Source organism: Pygoscelis adeliae, unplaced genomic scaffold, assembly GCF_000699105.1.
Source record: "Pygoscelis adeliae isolate BGI_AS28 unplaced genomic scaffold, ASM69910v1 Scaffold548, whole genome shotgun sequence".
Lineage (NCBI taxonomy): Eukaryota > Metazoa > Chordata > Aves > Sphenisciformes > Spheniscidae > Pygoscelis > Pygoscelis adeliae.
This window is the reverse complement of record NW_008825427.1, coordinates 298333-319605: the sequence shown is the minus strand read 5'-3', so window position 1 is coordinate 319605 and position 21273 is coordinate 298333. Positions and strand designations below refer to the sequence as shown.

The window sequence follows — 21273 nt, the reverse complement described above, 5'->3', positions numbered from 1 at the left end:
CCCTCGCGGGGGGTTGGGGAGCCCGGCCCGAGGGCGGCACCGGCGGCGGCCAGGCCCGCCTTGTCCCCAGTGCGTGGGGGAAGAGAACGGTGCTGCCCGCGCCGCCGGCTCCCGCAGTCCTCCGTGGAAGGACGAGCGCGCTGCGGGGCGCGGGGGTGCAGCTGGCACGGGCTGGGGTTCTCAAAAATGGTTCGCCTTCCCAAAACGTCCTGAAAAGTTTCCGGCTTAGCGGTGAAAGGTAGAAGCCTGCCTAGTAGAATAACTCTCGAGGTCTTGCACGGTGCAGGTTTTCTGTACGTAGGTCCGTGGGGAGAATAGCACAAGTAGTATGTGAAGATGTGTTTTGGAAACAAATAAAGAGGGCGAAAAATGGCTTGGATTTGATTTAGTCATATAGTTTCTTCGTGTGCTTCTGTCTTGTACTGTCCCTCATATACGGCAAAGCCTAGACTGTCATCTGCCTTTTCCTATAGGCCGGAGTTGTGATTGATGCCCGTTATAAGGATCCTGGTCAGGAGCCTCTCTCTTACATAGTTGGTATTTATGGGATTGCGGCAGCTAAAGAAAGTCGTGGGGGTTTTACATCTAAGTTGTTTCAGTGCCTTTAACATAGGTATCAAACCATATTTTATTGATACCAAAGATGACTGTTATTTCTACATCCTTGTACCCAATTTACCGTTTTATCTTTTTCTTGCAGTAATAAGTGTGAGACGTTCCCGTTGGCTACACGGCTTAATATTGTGTGCGTGGGGCTCTCTCCAGATGGAAGTCTTGCCATACTAATTGATGAAGGTACTTTCATAAAGGAGGCGTTTGTTTCATAAAAGAATGAAATAAAAATACAGGCTGAAGAGGAAAGTCTGTATTGCTAGGTATTCAACCTTAACACAAATTACAAGTGCTCTGCTTTGAAAATTATGTTAGAATTTCAGGGGAAGGTGTCTTTATTTACAGAACTTAAAAATAACTTATTTACAGAATTTAGCAAGTGACTTCTAATTTTGATTATATGTTTCTTCTTAGTAACGTTAAGCACACCGTCTTGAAAAGTTTCTGAGGAGGTACTTTTTTTTTTTTCTTCCTTTTTTTTCTCCTCCCCTCTTTAAGGAAAGAAGCTAAGCTTGCTAGGGTTGTAGTTTTTTTGGGAACTGGATTATTTTCATGATCCTTCTTTTTCTGCCCTTACAGAGGGAGCTGCCTTGCTTGTCAGTTTGATCGGTAAATGTGTGATACATCACTTCTATTTTCACAAGCCAGTTCACAGCGTCAGCTTTTCCCCTGATGGCAAGTAAGTAAAATGTGCATGCTTTAGTACAAACCTACAGAAATTACCCCATAAACTAGTTGTAATTATTAAGACGTTCTGACCAGTCTGGAGGTGATACCTATCGATTAACGTAGGGGAGATTTTTTGCTGATCAGAGTCACTTTATCTGTAAAGTTGAGAGGGGAAGGAAGGAGGAAAAGCAAAGCCTTGGAAACAGATACTAGCTGGAAAGTTGCCTGTCACGGATGTTGTCTGTCTATGGTGGAACTCTTAGAAATATAGAAGATTTGCTGTGAGTCTTAGCTGTTCTTATGTATCGTGGGTAAGGTGAAAGAGCCCACGGGAGGGACAATCAGTGCTTCAGAGTTGCATGATGGCACTCGTGGCAATGCAGCTTCACTGCTGACTTGGGTTAGTCTAAGACAACTGTGCTACTGAAAGAGGCAGTTCTCCGAATCAAGTGCCTCTTTTCACGTCCCTTGACTGCATGGTCACTGAGCCAAAGCGTGGTGACAGAAATGTTAGAGGTGTCAGAAGGGCGAGAGGAAAAAGTGCGGAGTTAGCCTTTTGGCAGCATTCCTCAGTTGGATTGACTTAAAGTGGTCATGAATGAGATTTTGCTTGAAAGTTGGAGTCACAGTTCTGTGTTAGGGAATTGTACTGGCCACAGGACCAGATCAGAGGATATGTGTAACAGGGATGCAGGTGCTTTGTGTTTGTGAAAGTGGCCAATACATGGAGGTGAAGAGAGGTTGAAATAGAATATCCTGTTTTGAATGTTTGAACTTTTCCTTCCTTTATGAGAATTAGGGAATAAATATTTCATTATTCAACTTAAGTGATTTTTACTGAAGGTTTTCTGTTTTATAATGCGTAAGGTGTACCTGCGTTCATGAAGTTGGGGGGTAATATCAATCTGCGAATAACTTTCTGTCTTTAATTCAAAAGCAATCCATATTTATCACTTCAGTAATGCAGAAACCTTTTAAACATTTTCTTGTTCTGTTGTATTGCAGTCTGTACTGAAAAATTGTTTGCTTTAACAGCTTTGTGTGCAATTATACTTTTTCCCCCATATGACAGGAAATTTGTGATTACAAAAGACAATGTTGCTCTTATGTACCATGCTCCTGGGAGGAAACGAGAATTTAATGCGTTTGTTCTGGACAAAACTTACTACGGTCCATATGATGAAACAACTTGTATCGACTGGACTGATGATTCCAAGTGAGTTGTTAAACTAAAGCACCGTCTACCTGCTCACATCGTTAATATTTGTATGCATGTTACAGTCCATTTTCTTTGGCCTAAAGTATTGTACTAGCTTTAAAAGTTCTTTTTGGCTCTTCTGTTTCTAATTCTATCTTGAATTTAAAAAATACTATAATTAGGCAGACCAGAAAGTATAAAACATGCATGCGTTAGGGATCAACAATGCATTCTTGCTTAAAAATGCCTAGTTATCAATAAAAGGAACATATCTCAGGAATGTGAGCATGGTCGACCTTTTGAATGTGTTTAATCCCATCTACCTTTGCTAGAGTTGCCAACCTCAGTTTACAACTCTGTTGTGTATAAAATGACTTTTAAAGTGGTGACTGGTGTCTTCCCATTCAGAACTTTCTCCACCCAGTGAAGAGTTTTGCAAACCAGTGTTCTAATTCAAATTGCCTTTTCTTCTGTAGGTGTTTTGCGGTAGGGAGCAAGGACATGTCTACATGGGTGTTTGGAGCAGAACGATGGGCAAACTTGATCTACTACTCGCTTGGAGGGCATAAGGATATAATAGTAGCCTGCTTTTTTGAAGAGAACAGTCTAGATGTATGTATAATCACACAACGTTCTTGAATTTTAATATTAAAATAGTTGAAGCAGAATCTTACCTGTAGGTAAGGATGCTGACTATTTTGATAATATCTCAGAATTTAGAAAATGCATAAGTAATACATCTCTCGGCTCCTCTGCTGTGATCAGGAGTTTACAAGTCCGTGAACATTTGAAGAAGTAAACTTTAAAAGGAGAGTAAGTTATTTAAAATTGCTTCTCCGAAAAGTTATAGTTGTAAATATGAAAAAAAAATCAGCTGTAATGCCAACTGGTAACCAAATTGCCTTTGGTCTTTTCAAAATTTCTCCGAGTGCAGGTAGAGTAAATCACCAGTTTCTCAGGACAAGTGAATTTTCCAGATCAAAGCACTTCGAATACCAGAGGTCAAAGTAATATATTATCCTAGAGTGCAGACTTGCTAACCTTTCTGCAATTCTATATTCATAACAAGACAGCAGAGTACAAAACATAGGTATTACATGACAATTGTATGTTTGTGTTTCTATTCTAGCTGTACACAATTAGCCAGGATGCAGCTCTCTGTGTGTGGCAGTGTGATACAGAGCTCGATGGTTTGAAGCCCATGCCCCCTAAAGATGCAGCTAGGGAAAAGAATGCAGAAAAAAATGATGAAGAGTTTCTTGAAGAGCCGAAGGGTGAAGAAATTCGTGGAAAAGCCAATCCAAATGAGCAAGAGACTAGAGATAAGGTTAAATATTCACGTGTTGCAAAGTAAGTGATTTTCAGTTTTCCAAAGACGGAGTTGTTATGGGGATTTACTATATTGGGCTTTTTTTCACCCTTTATCACTCATGCAAAGCAGTATAAAACTCTTATACGGATTTAGTAATTTACTATAGATACCATTTTAAATAGTTTCAGTAGAACACCTGTTTGTCATATCTTGACTATATGAAGGGCGATACCCTTCACCTTCAGAATAACAAGTCAGTGTAATTTCAGTAATATAAGAAATACTGACTTATGGTGTGTGTTTTAGTGTTTGAAACTCAAAAAGTGTAAGGAGATCGTTCGTACAGTATCCTCTAACTAAGTATAGAGGAGAAGAGATTGGTTGACTTCAAGAGGTGCCAGCAACGTTTGATAAAGATAGCTCATCAGCCTCTCTGGTAAACTACTTGGAGATGCCTTCCTGAAGGATCTCCCTATCTGTCCACATCAAAGGAGACTTCTATTACAAAGAATAATCCAGTTTTAAGATAGTCACAGCATTTAGCGTTGCTTGAAGAAGGACAACATTCATAGGCAATCTCTTTTGTCAGTGGAGTGAGGGAGAGACGGAATGCATGTAGGGGCCAGATGGGAACACCTGACATCAGGCTTCTGTTCTCAGTTTTTCTGACTGTAAAGGAAGCATAAAGAAAGTACCCTACCCCAACTCAGGTTGGAATTAGTCTCAGGGAACATCACTTCCAGACTGAAGGAATTTGGAGTATACAACTGTTGGATAATGTTCAGATGCTCTTTTATTTGACCATCATGCGGTGCTTATCTGTTTAGTTCCAGTAAGAGAGAGAGCTACAAAGAAACTGCAGAAACCTTCTTCACTAGGTGTATAATATTTATGACTATTGCTTCAATTCCTTCCTCTGTAAGACGACTCACGTATAGGATAACCAGTGAATTCATGAGTCACCCGTATTGGCGTTAGGTGGTCGAAAGGAAATGCACAATGCAGTTCCTCTGAGGTTAACTTTTAGTCCCTTTCATTGCATGTGATCAGGTGTCACTTTTGATAATCAGATTACTGTAGCAGCTGTAAACATTGAGGAAAAAAAAGAGAATTGGCTTTCACTAGCTATGTAAAGTACATATATTTAGCAATTCCTGGAACTACTGCTTTTTAGTTTTATTGTAGGATATGTTGATGAAAATAATTGACCTATATTGAAATGCAACTATAACAACATCCTTTTCTTTTGCATTGTTTGCTTTATTTCTTATTTCTTTGATGCCAGGTATTTTTTCAATAAAGAGGGAGACTTTAATAACCTGACATCTGCAGCTTATCACAAGAAAACGCACCTTTTAGTCACTGGTTTTGCCTCTGGAATCTTTCATCTCCATGAGCTTCCAGATTTCAATCTGATCCACTCCTTGAGGTGAGGTATGGGATTGTGGTTGTTTTCTGGTTTGGTTTTGTGTGTGGGGTACTTTTTGGGGGTGGGTTGGTTTGTTTGGCTGAGAACACACCATGTTGAGTAGTGAAGGATGAATAATCAGAGCACAAAAATCTTAAACATGAGTATCTATTTAGTATTGTACTTTCTGCAAGGGCAGAATCATAGTTAGACTTAAAATACCATACAACTCCATTCCATAGCTTATTATGGAAAAGTGAGGTCTGAATTAGGAACTCCTGAGTAGTTAGTTGTCGGCTATAGATTTCTTCAATGCTTTGGACTTCACGTTGTCAGTTTCTTTGTAGAAAATAAAGATAGTATCTGAAAAAAAAGTTCTGTATACGTAAAATAATCTGTAAATTGTTGGTAAGTTGAAAAATAAAACCATAATTCTTTTCCATGGCTGCATGGTGCTAGCTAAAAAATGCATAATTTCCCTGTATAAATAAAATACTACTGTTTTTTAGTTGAATGTGGGGAGTTTTACTTGGTGCTGGCAGGTATGTCTTTGGGATGTAGATAGTCTCTCTTCATTCCGAATAAGGCAGTATTGTCTGTTTGATGTTTTTGACTATAGTAAAGGAAAGAACACGTATGCTGCTTTTGATGTTACAGTGATACAGAAATGCAGTAAAGTCGTCAAAGACTTGCTTGAACAGAGGAAATAAACCCTAGGTTTGAAATTTTATCACAGAAGGCATGAAAACACAAGTTTGTTTATTGGGTAATTCTCTTATTTCAGTATTTCAGACCAAAGGATAGCCTCGATTTCTATCAACTGTACTGGTGACTGGATTGCCTTTGGATGTTCAGGTTTGTAAATTTTTTTGGTCTCTGTGTGTTTTGTGGCTTGCATTTGCAGAGTCTCATCATTGTATTCATAATTCTGGTTAATTCTTCTCATGTGTTTATAGGTTTGGGTCAGCTCCTGGTGTGGGAATGGCAAAGCGAGTCCTACGTGCTGAAGCAGCAGGGACATTTCAACAGCATGGTTTCGTTAGCATATTCTCCAGATGGACAATACATAGTAACTGGAGGGGAGGATGGGAAAGTAAGTGATACAGTGTCACTGAAATGCGAACTTAAGTCTTAGTAACATAGTAAGCAGCTTGAATTTCCGTTTTATGTAGAAAGCTCTGTTAGTGTAACCGATACATACTTTTCTTAATATAAAGTCATTATTTTTTGTCCTCGCTTAAATGTTTTGTTTTTTCTCTCTAGAGCACGTATATATTTTGATTTGCTGTTACTGGTATCCTCTGCAAATTGCATCACGTATGCTTTTTAGCAGATAATTTTTTAATTATTATAGTTGCAGTCACCGTAAACACAAAAATATCTAATTCATCAAATATTAATTTATGTATGCTTGTAGTCTTTCCATGATACTTTGGGATGAATGAATGTCAGTGAATTCATGCCCTTTTAATAAGTGGCTTTGATGCAAAATTCATTTCAAATTCTTTATGAAAGTGCAATTCCTAAACAGATTTTTCTGAAATGTACCATTGCAGAAGCGTGCTATTTAAAAGAAAAATTAGCTTCTCTCCTCATGGTTGACTTGTATTGAAATGGTAGGCTAGGTGTTAGTGTACTTTTTTTTTTAAAGATGTTTTGTGGGGTAATCCCACAATTTTTTGGCACATAAATGGGACAAAGATAGATAGTATCTTGTTTCCTATCAAAACGTCTGAATGTCAGAAAAAAGACCTGCCACTTCATGGTTTCTGCCATTCAGATTTAAAATTGGCCAAACCCCAGAAGTCTCAAACTGTAGGTAGCTAAACGCCTAACATTTTTGTTCGAAAAAAGATGGAAATAACATCTTAATTGTAACTTCTGGAACGGCTTCGCAGTTGGTTTTGAATTTGACACTTGTCTTATTAGTGGACAGTCCAAAGCTTGGGAGCCTGAGATGCTCACCAAGTGCTATAGCTTTCCTTGAAAATTAGCTTTGTTTTAAATTTTTTTTGTGTCTGTCTCCACTTAGATTTTCATGTGGTATATGTGTCTTTAGGGGTTTAATGATAAGCTCTGGCCCCGTTTGTCTCACTTGCACAGAATTCCTCACTGATGGTACTGAAAGTCCTTTATGCTCTTGCAGAGTTTTAGGACTAGCTTTTCTTTACTCTTCTGCTGCCTTACCCTTACTTTCTCTCTGAACTGATGATGGAGATGCTAAGAAGGCTTTTCTTGTCTCTCTTGCAGGTGAAAGTGTGGAACACTTCAAGCAGCTTTTGTTTTGTCACTTTTACAGAACATACCAGTGGTGTAACTGCTGTGACTTTTACTTCCAACGGTTATGTCATTTTGAGTGCTTCCCTAGATGGAACAGTGCGTGCCTTTGATCTACACAGGTAACTCTTTATAAAGCTTTTGTGTCTCATTTAAGCTTTCACCCCCCAAAATACAGCAAGCTGCCGATTGCTTGTTTCAAGTTGAAGTTGCACAAATATGAGTACTGCTTTATTGATTTTTGGTTCAGCCTTTGATTCAAATTTGGATAGTAGTTAGGAATCCTGTCACTTCATCCAGTTTCTGTGAAGAAAATTCTGGAAGACCTTTTCTCAGAGAAGCTGGAAATCCAGTAAGATCATTGTCTGGCTCTACTACTCAAATGGGGAGAAGGCACCCGTCTAGCAGAACGTTTGCCATAGTTTTAGTGGTTGAGCCATTGTAATACAACTGTGTACAGAACTGGATGTGTAAATAAGCCCGTGTTTTCTAAGGAATGAACGTACGCTATGTAATAGAAGAAAGCTCTTCTGTTTGGGTATTTTTGGCTGTTATTTCTGCAGAGTTAATAGTACCTTTTTTGAATCTTGGAATCACGCTGAGGCATTGCATCTAATTTTATACAAAGAATATTTTTTCTGTGGATAGCTTAAAAGACTTTACAAGTAAAATGAAATCCTTTTTTAAATATGTTCGTAAAACACGTTTAAATCTACCTAAAATGTTCTCATAATTTATTTTCATGTTTACAACAGGTACCGCAATTTCCGTACCTTTACATCTCCACGACCAAGTCAGTTCTCTTGTTTAGCTGTGGACTCCAGTGGTGAGATTGTGTCAGCTGGTTCCCAGGATTCCTTTGAAATATTCATCTGGTCAATGCAGAGTGGAAGACTGCTGGATGTAAGGACCTACAATGCTGGAGGGCTTGAATTTAACACATGATATAGGTCGTGATGATACTACGTAACTTTGGGATTAGTCGGAGGGTTTTAATACAACATGAAGTGTTTTGTTATATTTATATTCAAGAACTGGAGCTACACTATGTTATTCTCAGCAATTTTTGATTTATTGCGTGGAGGCTATCCTGAATTTGAGTGAGAAATAGTTTTTAGAATTTTTGAGTAATGAGCTCTTCCTGGCTGATGAAGTAACATCAGTATTGCTGAGCTAACACACGGGCATGTGAGTCTTTCCTCCAGTAGTTATTCAGAGATGTTCTTTTCTATATATTTTCTGCAGGTAATGAAGAAATTGTACATGCTGTCCTAAGATCGATACAGATTTCATGGACAGTTTTGCTGGAGCAGAGCAGGGACATGATTTCTTGTGTAGCAGGTTTTTATTGTGTAGGGCGAGAAAACTATTAAGTTAAATCCCCACTGTCTTGCTCCTAGTTTGAAATGCATTCTCTTGAGAGTAGATGTAATAAAGGAGGGACACTACTTCTGAGCAAATCAAGCTCACTTGCTAGTTCCAATTCTTAAGCAAAGTGTACATCTTGCACAAGTAGATGAACTCAGCGATTCGTGTGTTTAATTTGGCATAGCCGTTGAATACAGATAACTAATAGTAACTCAGCATATACTTGAGTGGATCTCCAGAGTTTTGAGTTTAGTTTCTTTCCTTGATTTCTTCTGAGAGGAGTAGGAGCTCCATGCCATAAAAAACATGTATTATTCACAGTTTTTATTAGTGTTTTTTCTTAAGTGTTTTCAGCTGAATTCTCAGAGCAATGACTTGCTTTTTCATAGTTGGTCTGATTGTTCTGATAAGAAGGGGGGAAAAAAGCACACCGTGTTCCTAAGTCTTGGTCTCTAAAGAGACTATATGTGTGCGTAAGAGTGGCTAGCACTTCTGTGAATTTTTTTAAAACTTCTGAAAATAAAAAGTTGAGAATCACTGATACGTATCATGCTACATGTGCAAAAGTGACCTCAAGCATGTGTGGACAAGTGAGGCATGGTTTCATTGTTACATTCAGAGTTTACTGAATGCAGACTACATGTATTTCAGTTTCTTTCACCTAATTCCATTTTATCTTTTCTTCTTTTATTAGGTCTTATCAGGTCATGAGGGCCCCATCAGCAGTTTGTCCTTTAACCCAATGAAATGTGTTCTAGCTAGTGCCTCTTGGGATAAAACTGTCAAGTTATGGGATATGTTAGACAGCTGGAGAACTAAGGAGACACTAATATTGAACTCGGATGGTAACCTTTATTTCATCTTATATCAAATATAAAAATATTATCAAAAATATTTCAAGAATGAACAACAGAACATGTCAAATACAGCAAGCCTCGTTCTTGGTAATGAAAACCAAAAGTTGAGATAGTTCTCTATAGTACTTAGCAGTGCAAGAAATCTTTTATATTTAATACTAGCTCTAGCTTTATAATTAGCCAAACATTTGTATGTTGTCCAGAGAAGACGTACAGTCATACTTGTTACTCTTAAGCTTTTTCTGATAGTTGAGATAAGATCCTAGAAAAATATAGGGTATTTTCTTAGGAAAAGATCTGACTGCCTTTTTAACTGTTAATTAAATTCTTTGCAGTTCTTGTTGTTGCTTTCCGGCCTGACGGCAAGGAGCTTGCAGTTGCTGCTTTGAATGGACAGATAACATTTTGGGATCATGAAAATGCAGTGCAAACTGGCTCAATTGAGGGAAGGCATGATCTTCAGATGGGAAGGAAGGAGCTTGATAAAATTACTGCCAAACAAGCAGCCAAGGGAAAGTAAGTAAATGAGATCGCAGTGAAAAGAGGGTGCCACATTGGCTTTTGCTTTTGAATTGTTTCTTTCCATTTGGTTTTTACGTGAAGATTTCAGAGTGCATCTGCTGTTCAAATATTTTGGTTCTGATGTTGGATTTTAAAAGACTGCATGACTTGACATCTGGATGGATCCTTGTTGTCTTTTGCTGTGTTCACCCACTGATCAGCATCATTCTGAGCATCTGTTCTAAACGTGGGTTGCCAGCATAATATTAAGCTTCTCGTGACAAGTTGTTCATTGGCCAAATGTGATAGGTTTTTAAGTGGATATCTTGTTACGTAGGTACTAGTGTGTAACTACTAGTATGTAGAAACTTAAATTTTTTTTAAAAAGTAAATAAGCTGTGGGTTTTATTACGTTACTAGTCATGTGAAGTAATGTTTAAAGGCAAGTTGAATTTGCGTGCTGTCAAAAAGCATAATATAGAAGTCGTGTTTCATTTTTCTCTTTTTCCCTTGAACCTCTCTTTTTTTTCTGTATTGCTCCCCCTCAAAACAAAATGAAAAAAGGAAACAATGATTTTTTGGAAAAAAAATAATGTATTTTTTTGGTGATGAGCTCTCAACCATCTCTTTAAAACATGCCATGACATCGGCTTTTCTCTAGCTCTTCTGACCATCCTTAGTGTTGTGTAGGGTGTAGTTGAGAGCTCGTTCATTGAGCTGCGACTCAGAATCAGAAGTACGGAAGTACTTCAAAAAGCTGTTGAAGTTCTAAATTGTTTGTGATCCATAGTAAAGCACCAAGTGCTTGTTTGTGGTAAACGGTTTTGTGTGTTAAGTACATATTGTGTGAATGAAGATCTCCACTTTTTCCATGGAATGGTCTGTGTCTTCACACTGTACTCATGTCTTTTAGCTCAGATGTGGCAGTGAAATTAACTACTTTCTCTTTTTCTTTACTAGGTCTTTTACTACTCTGTGTTACTCGGCAGATGGTCAGTCTGTTTTGGCGGGTGGATTGTCAAAATTTGTCTGTATATATAATGTCAAGGAACAGATTCTTATGAAAAAATTTGAAATCTCATGCAACTTTTCTTTAGATGCAATGGAGGTATGTGACCACAGAGGTCAGGTTTTTTCATTTCCCCTCTCCACCCCCAAGACTTTGGTTTTGGTGTAACATCTCAATTAAGTGGGATTCATGAATGTTTTGTTAAGCATGGGTTCATTTTCTTGGTTTTGTGCGGTAGAGTGCTAAGGAAATATTTCTCGGGAAACAAAATTAATTCCTGACATGCAGCTAACTAGAGTCTTGCCAGATTGCAATGTGTTTGTATCGAATGAGCAGAACTCTTAAGCATAGTTAAGTCAGTTGGCACTTAAAATTGAAGAGAAAATATGAAAATTTAAACGATCAATATTTTGTACTAAGCTAACTTTCCCTGGGTGTCAGTTGCTTGCGTTAGCAAAGAGATAAAGGATTTTATTGAGGACACAGAAGAACATCACTGACCTTTACAAACTCGGTTTCTGAACGTTGCCAAATGCAAAATTAAATTCCTTTAAAAGTAAAATGAATGATGAAAAGCATCAGAAGGTAAAAATTCCAGTAACCCTTCTTAACATCCCCTTACCTGGAAGAATGATGGTTGTTCCAGTGTTCATGTTGGGCTGTATTTGACTGTGGTTCCAAGTATATTTCTTTGACTGCAGTGGTTTGTGAAGCAGCCTTCGTTTCCCTGCTGCCCTCTATTGTGCTAGCGTAGCTCAGCATATGGCTTAAAAAGGATACCAGAAGTGAGCCAACTGGAAGAGAATCCTGGAGGGGGTGGGTGTTTAAAAATGGGGGGCAGGGAGGTCCCTAAAACATTATTTGCATAGCTGTGTGGCTACACAGCCCTTACATTAGCACGGTACAAGTTATGGAGGGGGAGGGAGGGTAGGGCTGCATCTGAGGAAATAGTGCATCTCTTAAGTAGAACAACAATATAATAATGTGAAACCGCAGTCTAAACTGAGTTGTGCTGTTCTGAGGCCTTAAGAGTGAAGCAGCCTGATTCTCATCTGTAGTCGGACACAGCCCGCTGTTGTGAAATTGACAGTTTTCTCCATGATTTTGGAGAAACTTTTGGAAGAAGGTGCGAAGAAATAATCACTAGATAACTGCTGAATAAGCTAACTTTCCCTGGGTGTCAGTTGCTTGCGTTAGCAAAGAGATAAAGGATTTTATTGAGGACACAGAAGAACATCACTGACCTTTACAAACTCGGTTTCTGAACGTTGCCAAATGCAAAATTAAATTCCTTTAAAAGTAAAATGAATGATGAAAAGCATCAGAAGGTAAAAATTCCAGTAACCCTTCTTAACATCCCCTTACCTGGAAGAATGATGGTTGTTCCAGTGTTCATGTTGGGCTGTATTTGACTGTGGTTCCAAGTATATTTCTTTGACTGCAGTGGTTTGTGAAGCAGCCTTCGTTTCCCTGCTGCCCTCTATTGTGCTAGCGTAGCTCAGCATATGGCTTAAAAAGGATACCAGAAGTGAGCCAACTGGAAAAGAATCCTGGAGGGGGTGGGTGTTTAAAAATGGGGGGCAGGGAGGTCCCTAAAACATTATTTGCATAGCTGTGTGGCTACACAGCCCTTACATTAGCACGGTACAAGTTATGGAGGGGGAGGGAGGGTAGGGCTGCATCTGAGGAAATAGTGCATCTCTTAAGTAGAACAACAATATAATAATGTGAAACCGCAGTCTAAACTGAGTTGTGCTGTTCTGAGGCCTTAAGAGTGAAGCAGCCTGATTCTCATCTGCGGTCGGACACTGTTGCCCGCTGTTGTGAAATTGACAGTTTTCTCCATGATTTTGGAGAAACTTTTGGAAGAAAGTGCAAAGAAATAATCACTAGATAACTGCTGAATGTTACGGAGAATTTTCAGTTAATACAGATGTTTGAGAGGAGGTTCAGTGCAGTGAATGGAACTTACATGTTTTTCTAGGAGTACTTAGATCGGAGAAAAATGACGGAATTTGGCAGCATGGCTCTGATCGATGAAGGGGCTGGAGGTGAAGATGGTGTTGCCATTCCTCTTCCTGGAGTAAAAAGAGGTACGGCTTTTGGCTTTGCCGTCTTGTTACTAGTTTTATGTGGATCAAAACCTTTGACGTAGAGTTGATACCAGATGAGAAGGGTTTGAATTGTTCAGCTCAGTTTTAAAGTTAGTATTACCTGAATGTTCTGTAGCTGCAGGGATCTGTTACAGAAGTGTTCAGCTGTTGTATGGGTGGCTCCTTTTGCATAGTAGAAGTGACAGGAAACGGGAGGTACTGTGGTCTCCTGGGTATGGAACCCAGCAGTCCTGATTTCATTTTCAAAGAGCAACATTCAGTCCCACCACTTATTTTAGCTGTAAGATCTCTTGGACATGGACTGTCCTTTACTCACCCTGTCTTTAAGTCTGCCAGGTTTTGGCATGTTAGGCGTTATTCTTCAGCATAATGATAGCAGCATAGTTAGAGTTGATAGCTAGACTGTGAACTTTTGGTAAATCACTTCTAAACTTCTTTTTTAGGTGACATGAGTTATCGACACTTTAAACCAGAAATAAGAGTAACTTGCCTGCGATTCTCTCCTACAGGTGAGTATTGACAATGTAGGATTTTTTTTACTCCCTATAAAACAAGCAAAAGAGTAGGGCATTGGAGGAGTAATAATGAAGTACAAACGCCTTGGAGATGGTCTCTCCAGATGTTATACAATGCTGCTAGGTTTGTAGTCTAGTTTCCTGTTCAGTGGATAATTAGGAAACTTCAGTGTACATCACTGTCAGCTGGTATTTTTTACAAGCATTGTCATTGCTGACAGGTCCATCAATGATGCATGGTTTTCAGTCTTAGCCACTCTTGTAAGCAATGAAGAGTCATCTTGTTTCTATCCTAGAAAACCCAGCTTTGTTCTTAAATATTGTTACTTCTCTTCTAGGACGAAGCTGGGCAGCCACCACCACAGAGGGTCTTCTTATCTATTCACTGGACTCTGGGCTAATTTTTGATCCTTTTGAGCTGGATATTGATGTCACACCCAGCAATATACACAAAACACTGCATCAGAAGGAATACGCTATGGCTATCGTCATGGCCTTCAAGCTGAATGAGAAGAAATTAATTCAGGAGGTCATAGAGGCTGTACCTAGCAATGAAAGTAAGTGGATCTTCCATGAAATTTGACTGAGCTAGCTGTTAGCAGAGATGTGTAAGCCAAATAAGTTGAAGTGTAAAGGGCAGAGTTTAGCTTGGGGCAGGGCAGGGAGGGGAGTTACAACATTGATATTTAAGGACTTTCTACTGTAGCTGAAGACTAAAGAGGAAGGGATGGTCTTTTGTAAAAAAAAGTAGACTCTTCGGTGTTAACTTATGTTTTAATTTTACTGCATGTTCATCGAGTGACTTTTGAACATGGAATTTGATCAGGTCTGGATATGCAGGCAAAGTTTTTGGATGTCAGTTCTCAGAAGTGGCCGATGTTAGAGGGGCACAGCAAGTTTAACGTGAGTTAACAGTGTGCCTGCGTGATTAAGGCAGTCAACTGGATGCTGGGCTGTACTACCAAGGATGTAGTCAGCAGTTTGAGAAAAGCGATCAGTGTTCTTTATCAAGCACTTGTGAGAGCACATCAGGAGTACCGTGCCTAGTTTTGGGCTTGCCAGTACAAGAAAGACATTGATACTCTGGAGCATCTGGTGGAGGGCTTGGAAAATGATTGGAGGGCCAGAGTGCACGACAGCTTGAGAAGATGCTTAAGAGAGCTGGGTTTGTTCGGTCTTTAGAAGAGAAGGGGAATATTCTTACTGTCTTCAAGTGCCTAACAGGATGTTAGAAAAAAGGCGGAACCAGACTTGGAGTTGCACAATGATATGACAAGAGGCAACAGACCTCTTGCAGCATGGGAAATTCCAACTAGATATAAAAAACAATAAATATGTTGGAGGTTGTCAAGTACTGCAGCAGGTTGACAAGGGAGGTAGTGGAGCCTCCATCCTTGGAAGTGTTCAGCACTCAACTAGATAAAGCTCTGTGCCAGCTCTAAATTAGTCTTGCTTTGGACTGCCAAAATTTGGAGCATCTCTGCAACTGTCAGCCCTTTGAAGTTCTGATGATTTTTGTTCCTTTACTTACAGTATTTGTGAAATTCATCCCTCTAAACAAATGTAAATATGGTCCTTATAGAGGGTTGTGTTCGCACAAACCAAACAGATTATTAGTTAAGTGCCAAGCTCTTTCTAACAAGAGACAGATGCTTTCACAATTGTGACATGTCAGAGACAAAAGAAACAGGTAAGATGTCACTCAACTTTGGAGGACATATACCAAAGTCACTCTTTAGCCCCGTTTCATCGTTTTGGTAACTAATGTGCACATCCATTAGCTATAGATGGTAGACACGACATTAAAAATAAACTTTCAGTAGTGTATTCTACTTAACTTCATAACTTCATTAACAGTTCCGTCATAGTAACTCTAAAGTATATTTTCTTACCTTTACCTCAGTGTTGTTGCCCCAGTAAAAAGTATTTATTTCCTTCCAGCGTTTCATGTGTAACAAATAAAAATTCCTTTTATCTAGTCAAAACATGCTCGAGTCTGAAATCAGATGTGTTGCAAGCCAACCGCTTTGTAGGATTTTCTTACCTTATTCCGTAGGTAGCAAGCCTGATAATGATGCATGTCAGGGTATACCACCTTTTGCATACCTGCGTTGGCATAATGGTGTTTGCCTCTGTCTGGCAAAATTTAGGTCTCTTTTACTGAAGTTAACCAAAACTCTGTGTACCCAGGCAACACTGGGTAAGTAGGCAGGTGCCAAAACCTCAGAAGCAGAGGATGAGGCCTGGGAATTTCAGGCGTTGTAATCCACTGTTAACAGAATGAATGTGTACCTGTTTCTTTAAAAGCAGAAAACTTTTTTTCACTGTTGAATGTTATGTAGGCCAGTTGGGCTGCAGAAAATAGGAGTTGATTATTTTTGAGAGTTTATATATAATGAGGTCATCATAGTTACATGTGAGATTATTTTGAATGCTTATAAATCGCGCTTCTTTGTGCTGCGCAATTACTAACAGCATTCAGACACTTCCTCTGTGAGCAGGCGACTTTGCTATCTTGACGAGTAGCCTTTATTGCCTCTGATTATTACGCCTAACTAGTTCCACTGGATACAGAAATTCGTATGAAGTCAGAAGCAACTTCAATAAAGTCTAGTTACACCGAAAGAGGAGGAAAGGATGGAAGTAAAAGTTCTGAAGGAGAGAAGGTGGGGAGAGTATTCTGGTAGGAGGAAGAACTTGGGGAGGGGGGGAGTTAAGTTCTTGCTTTTAAATACAGTAGCGATTGGAAGGCTCAAAGAGGAAAGACTTGCCTCCTGAGAGACTGTGGTACTGTACCCTGAAATACAATATTAAATATCAAATAGTTTCTAAGATGGTGCTTTCTTCTCCTTCCCTATATGCTTTCCTATGGTCTCTTTCATGTTATTCCAGATAGTAATCCAACTCTGATGTCTGTGGGCTTTTTTTTTCTTTTTGCACAGTTGATGTTGTCTGTTCATCACTCCCAGACCTGTACGTGGAGAAAGTATTGGAGTTCCTGGCCTCTGCATTTGAGATATCTTGTCATTTAGAGTTCTATCTTATTTGGGCTCATAAGTTGCTCATGCTGCATGGGCAGAAACTGAAAACAAGGTGAGATCTTGTGAAAGTCAAAAAGCTGACAAGCATTTTAAAATACCTGTCAGTTTGAGGTTTTTAATTAACAGTTACCGACAGTCTAGATAGATGCATATACAACAATTAAAACTACTTAATTTACATTTATTACAGGTACATTTAAGAAATATTACTTAAATATTTACATTTATTTATAAAATTTACATTTTCTTTTAATACAACTTCTTACAACTTAATACAATTGGAATGCATAATAGGATTTGTGAGGATAAATTGCAAAAACATTTTTCAAATATTACAGGTAAAACTGCATAGCTTGCTTACCCTATAAATGCATAAAGATTTCAAGAGTGATAGGATTTTGGCAATTGTGTTTTTAAACAATTACGCATATTAAGTATAACTGAAAGATAATGTGCAGGTACTGACTGCATTTTGTAGACTTAGCTTGTGATTACAGCACGCACTTTTAGCTTGTTAGTATTCTGCTTTCCTACGTAGTTCTTTACAACTACAAGTGCCTGCCATATGAATTATATTCAGCCCACCCATAGTATTGAGTTTATGAACTTTTGGGAACAAAAATAAGCAAATTTACAAATTTAAAATAGGCTAAGCGAGAGGTAATCTGAGAGGGAGTCCTGCAGGTTAAAGAAACAGTGCATTGTGTAACTCCCTCCTTGCTTCAACATGGGTATTAATGTTTTAGTTACTGAAATGACTGGAACAAATTTTCTCCTTTTGTTGCTGATAAAGTAGAAAAGGACAATTTAAAACAAACTCTTCCTTGTTCAGAAAGTATTGTAGTAGCTGGAAGGAACTGTCATCATTACAGCAAGCAGAATTAGTTCTTCAAGCTGCATTGTGACATTAGGAAAAAAAAATTATTTCTGGCAATAATATTACCTGTATTGAGTATAACCATTGGGGGCAGAGTCAAAAGCAAAAAGTTTTTGTTTATTTAGTATTATCTTAAAATGATCGTGTTTAAAAGTTAGCATGTGTGCTTGTTAAAATTTTGAGAATATAGAAAAGTTCTAGCTATCCATATGTAAATTTGCACTGCAAGTTGCATGTTTTCTCCGTTCAAGGTCAGTGAAGCTGCTCCCTGTGATTCAGTTCCTTCAGAAAAGCATCCAACATCATTTTGAAGATGTTTCCAAACTGTATGTATTGCTACATTTAAAAGTTTAAATCAAAACCCTGCACAAAAGCATGGAGTAATTTGGGGGATGATAACGTGGTAGTAGAACTTCCGAGACGGTCTTCTTTTAAGAGAAAAATGGTATCTTGTTTGTAACATGTTGCTATTTATTTTTACAGCTGCGAATGGAATATCTACAATATTAAATACGCATTGGCCATTTCACAACAGCGGGGAATGAAACGTCTGGCAGAAGAAACATTGGTAGATGAAGACGACTTGGATTCTGACAGTGATTATCTTACGCAAGAAGTTCATAAAGACAATCTTAGTTCCTAGTTACTCTTCATGGGAGGGAGAAAACCTAACAAAGTAATTTTATGCAGTGGTATTCACTGAGAGTGAGTGGCCCTCATAGTGGCATATTTTAACTCTTTTTAACAGTGTGGATGGAGTTACACGTGAGTTATGGAAGTGGGTGAAATGTAGGATAGACAGAGTGCCATCCGTGGTGTATTTGGTGTACCCGTTGGCTGTAACAGCTTGACAGCACTGATTTCTTGATTCATTGATTTCTTTTTTTTACTGTTCCTGATTTCAAGTTACACAAAAATGTATTCTTATATCAGTGAAGTCAGAAATATGACTGGAAGAAGTGCATTCTTTATGAAAAATGCATTGTGCATAGACTAAGTATTGTGAGTTATTTGTAATGCAGTCTTGTCATACTTTGTGATGGACTTTTTTTTTAATCCTTTTTTACGTCATTCTTAATTGGAGGTCTACATATTGCTCTCAATTTGTTTCAAATGTTGTTTTAATTGGTTTTACTATGTACATATTACTGGAACACTGTTAGGAATAAATGGACCCATTTTTCTTAGTTCTATAGCTTCCAAACCTGATGAAGTTTCAATAATGAGGATAAATGATATACCCGTAACAATGAATATGGGGAAAAAAGTTTACTGTGCGATGTAACTTCTGCAGGGGTTTAATTAATTAATCCGAGATACTGCAGTAAAGTTTTTTTTTGAAATTGCCAACTCAGTCTAACTTAAACTGTAAGAGGATGTTACAAATGTTCCTTTCTCTCATGAAAGCCCTTTCTTGTCTTGTTTTTTTAAAATGTTTTTATTAACATTTGAAAATCTGAAACTTTTGGTTTCCTTGCTTTTTGTGAATTGGCATGAGAATTGGCTAATAGCAACAGTGAGGTACTGAACAGAAAGAACTAGATCCGTGCTTGTCATGCTTTCAAGCCACATGTTGAAAGGGCTTTGTTAATGAAGATACTGCAAATATCAATAATAAGCCAGAATTGATTTTTTCAGTGTATTCTTTTGGATTTGTTTTCTGGTCTCTTTCCCCTCTTGGAAGAGGAGAGGTATGAATATTAAAAACTGCTGAAGAAAAAACAAAGTCCAAAATACACAGCAGACACATGCAGTCAGTTTGTAGAATTTCATTATACAAAATAAATATGCACTTGCCACTTGAATAAAACATAGCAAAGTGATTTGTTTTGTTTTTCTTATGGTAAAATGTTTAAAAATACCTCCAGTTGCTGGTCCAGTTCACGGTCGTGCCAGTGTTTCAGGGTCTCAGAGGGGTGAAGGAGTAGCTGGGTGGGCTGGAGCGGTGCTTGCAGAAGATGCTGTGTGTTACTGTGTTGGGATTTGGAATTGCTTGTCATTCTCCACCCCTCTGCCGCCTCCTCCTACCATGGCAGAAAGTAGGCTTTCTGCCCCAGGTAGAAGGGAGGCATGGGTGGGTAGGGAAGAAGTATCATAGAATCATAGAATGGTTTGGGTTGGAAGGGACCTCTAAAGGTCATCTAGTCCAACCCCCCTGCCGTGGGCAGGGACATCTTTAACTAGATCAGGTTGCTCAGAGCCCCGTCCAACCTGAATAGTGAAGTAGTGCAGGAAGAAGAAAAATCTATCTTGGGATCCTTGTAAAACTGAAGTGCTTAAGCTAACGCGAAAAACACGATCGTGTTACCTGACATATAACATAGTTGTTACTTCTTAATCCACCTTACTGGTTTTCATATACATGTTGTCTTTGCATGCTTTTTTAAAGACCGTATTCTGTTCTCAAACTGTATGACCTGTAGCAGACAGGCTCTAATCGTTCTGGGACTGTCACGGCAATAGCTTTGTGCTATGTAAAATAGGAGTTGTGCTGTTCTATGAAGTCAGCTAACTTGATCCCTAAATTTGTATTTGTTTCTTGGGTTTGCAGTATTACAAAACACAGAATATGGAGAAGATGTGGCCTTTCAGAACAACCTCTTAGAAACACAGTTTTGGGTTATTTTACTCTTCACATTCAAAAAATTTCTGAAGATGAAAACTTCACAAAAAATGTGCTTTACAAAGCCCAAGAGCCGTGAGGGGAGGCAAGAGGGGTAGTGTCACACCAGTTCTTATATATGAGATAAGGACGTGTTCTGCTCGCATCAGTCATTTTGCTTAAGCTATCATAAGCTTTTAGGTAATGAAGACAAATTTTATGATGCACGTGAAAGCCAATACAATTTTCCAGTGCGCCCTTCCATATTCATAGGAAGAATAATAAAAACTAAATACCGGATTTTAAGTCTGGTAGGTCCAAAGCTTGGCTTGACCCTCACGAACGTTGGCACAACCTGTGCAGCTGACAGTCGCCCGTGTGGGCTGGGGTTAGGCTTTGAAGCAGCGCCATTTCCCTACCGTCCTGCAGTGCAGGTTGAGACCATATCTGCAAACTTGCATCTTGGCTTAATTAGGTCCGATCATATATAGATGTCTATACGTATTTCAACAGGACTGTTTCTTACATGTAGCTTGGTTTCCTTAATAAAGGAGAGGAGGAAGGGAAAAAAAAAAAGCAAAAGCTTTTTATCAGGGAAAGACATTTACCAGCGATGAAACTTGGCACTGTTTAATGTTCCTTTTACCCCTCTCTTTTAAAAGCGATACCCTGTTTCGCGAGATCCAGGAAAGAAAGAAATGAAGCTGTCCCTGGATGTTGGTTTGTTTGCCCTGTTTTTATTAACGGCTCTAGGCTCGGGAGCCTCTTGCTGCCCCCGTACTGGTGTGCTCCCCCTGCCGCGCTCAGGCTGTGCGCACCTTGTGGCTGCTCCCTCTCACTTGCCAAAGGAGCCTGGTGCTGCTAGGCTGGTGCTCAAAACAAGTCCCACGGATTTATTTCCGTGCGCGTTTTA

At 38.9% G+C, this 21273-nt stretch overlaps 2 protein-coding genes across 2 annotated transcripts in view; both read left to right on the top strand.

Annotated features, from left to right (window-relative positions):
• Window positions 1–19578, top strand: part of PWP2 (PWP2 periodic tryptophan protein homolog (yeast)) — a 20796-nt gene extending 1218 nt beyond the window's left edge. Inside the window, exons 2-20 of the mRNA XM_009330648.1 lie at window positions 701–795; window positions 1192–1291; window positions 2354–2497; window positions 2956–3091; window positions 3609–3829; window positions 5077–5220; window positions 5984–6054; window positions 6156–6292; window positions 7450–7598; window positions 8232–8379; window positions 9539–9689; window positions 10037–10217; window positions 11163–11310; window positions 13196–13304; window positions 13769–13834; window positions 14179–14397; window positions 16783–16933; window positions 18010–18084; window positions 18242–19578. Of these exons, the coding sequence (XP_009328923.1) occupies window positions 701–795; window positions 1192–1291; window positions 2354–2497; window positions 2956–3091; window positions 3609–3829; window positions 5077–5220; window positions 5984–6054; window positions 6156–6292; window positions 7450–7598; window positions 8232–8379; window positions 9539–9689; window positions 10037–10217; window positions 11163–11310; window positions 13196–13304; window positions 13769–13834; window positions 14179–14397; window positions 16783–16933; window positions 18010–18084; window positions 18242–18401 (2605 nt within the window). The 3' untranslated portion in view covers window positions 18402–19578. The remainder of the gene's footprint in view (window positions 1–700; window positions 796–1191; window positions 1292–2353; window positions 2498–2955; window positions 3092–3608; window positions 3830–5076; window positions 5221–5983; window positions 6055–6155; window positions 6293–7449; window positions 7599–8231; window positions 8380–9538; window positions 9690–10036; window positions 10218–11162; window positions 11311–13195; window positions 13305–13768; window positions 13835–14178; window positions 14398–16782; window positions 16934–18009; window positions 18085–18241) is intronic.
• A 209-nt stretch (window positions 19579–19787) lies between these two features.
• Window positions 19788–21273, top strand: part of LOC103922508 (chromosome unknown open reading frame, human C21orf33) — an 8619-nt gene continuing 7133 nt past the window's right edge. Inside the window, exon 1 of the mRNA XM_009330646.1 lies at window positions 19788–19797. Coding sequence (XP_009328921.1) covers window positions 19788–19797 — 10 coding nt within the window. The remainder of the gene's footprint in view (window positions 19798–21273) is intronic.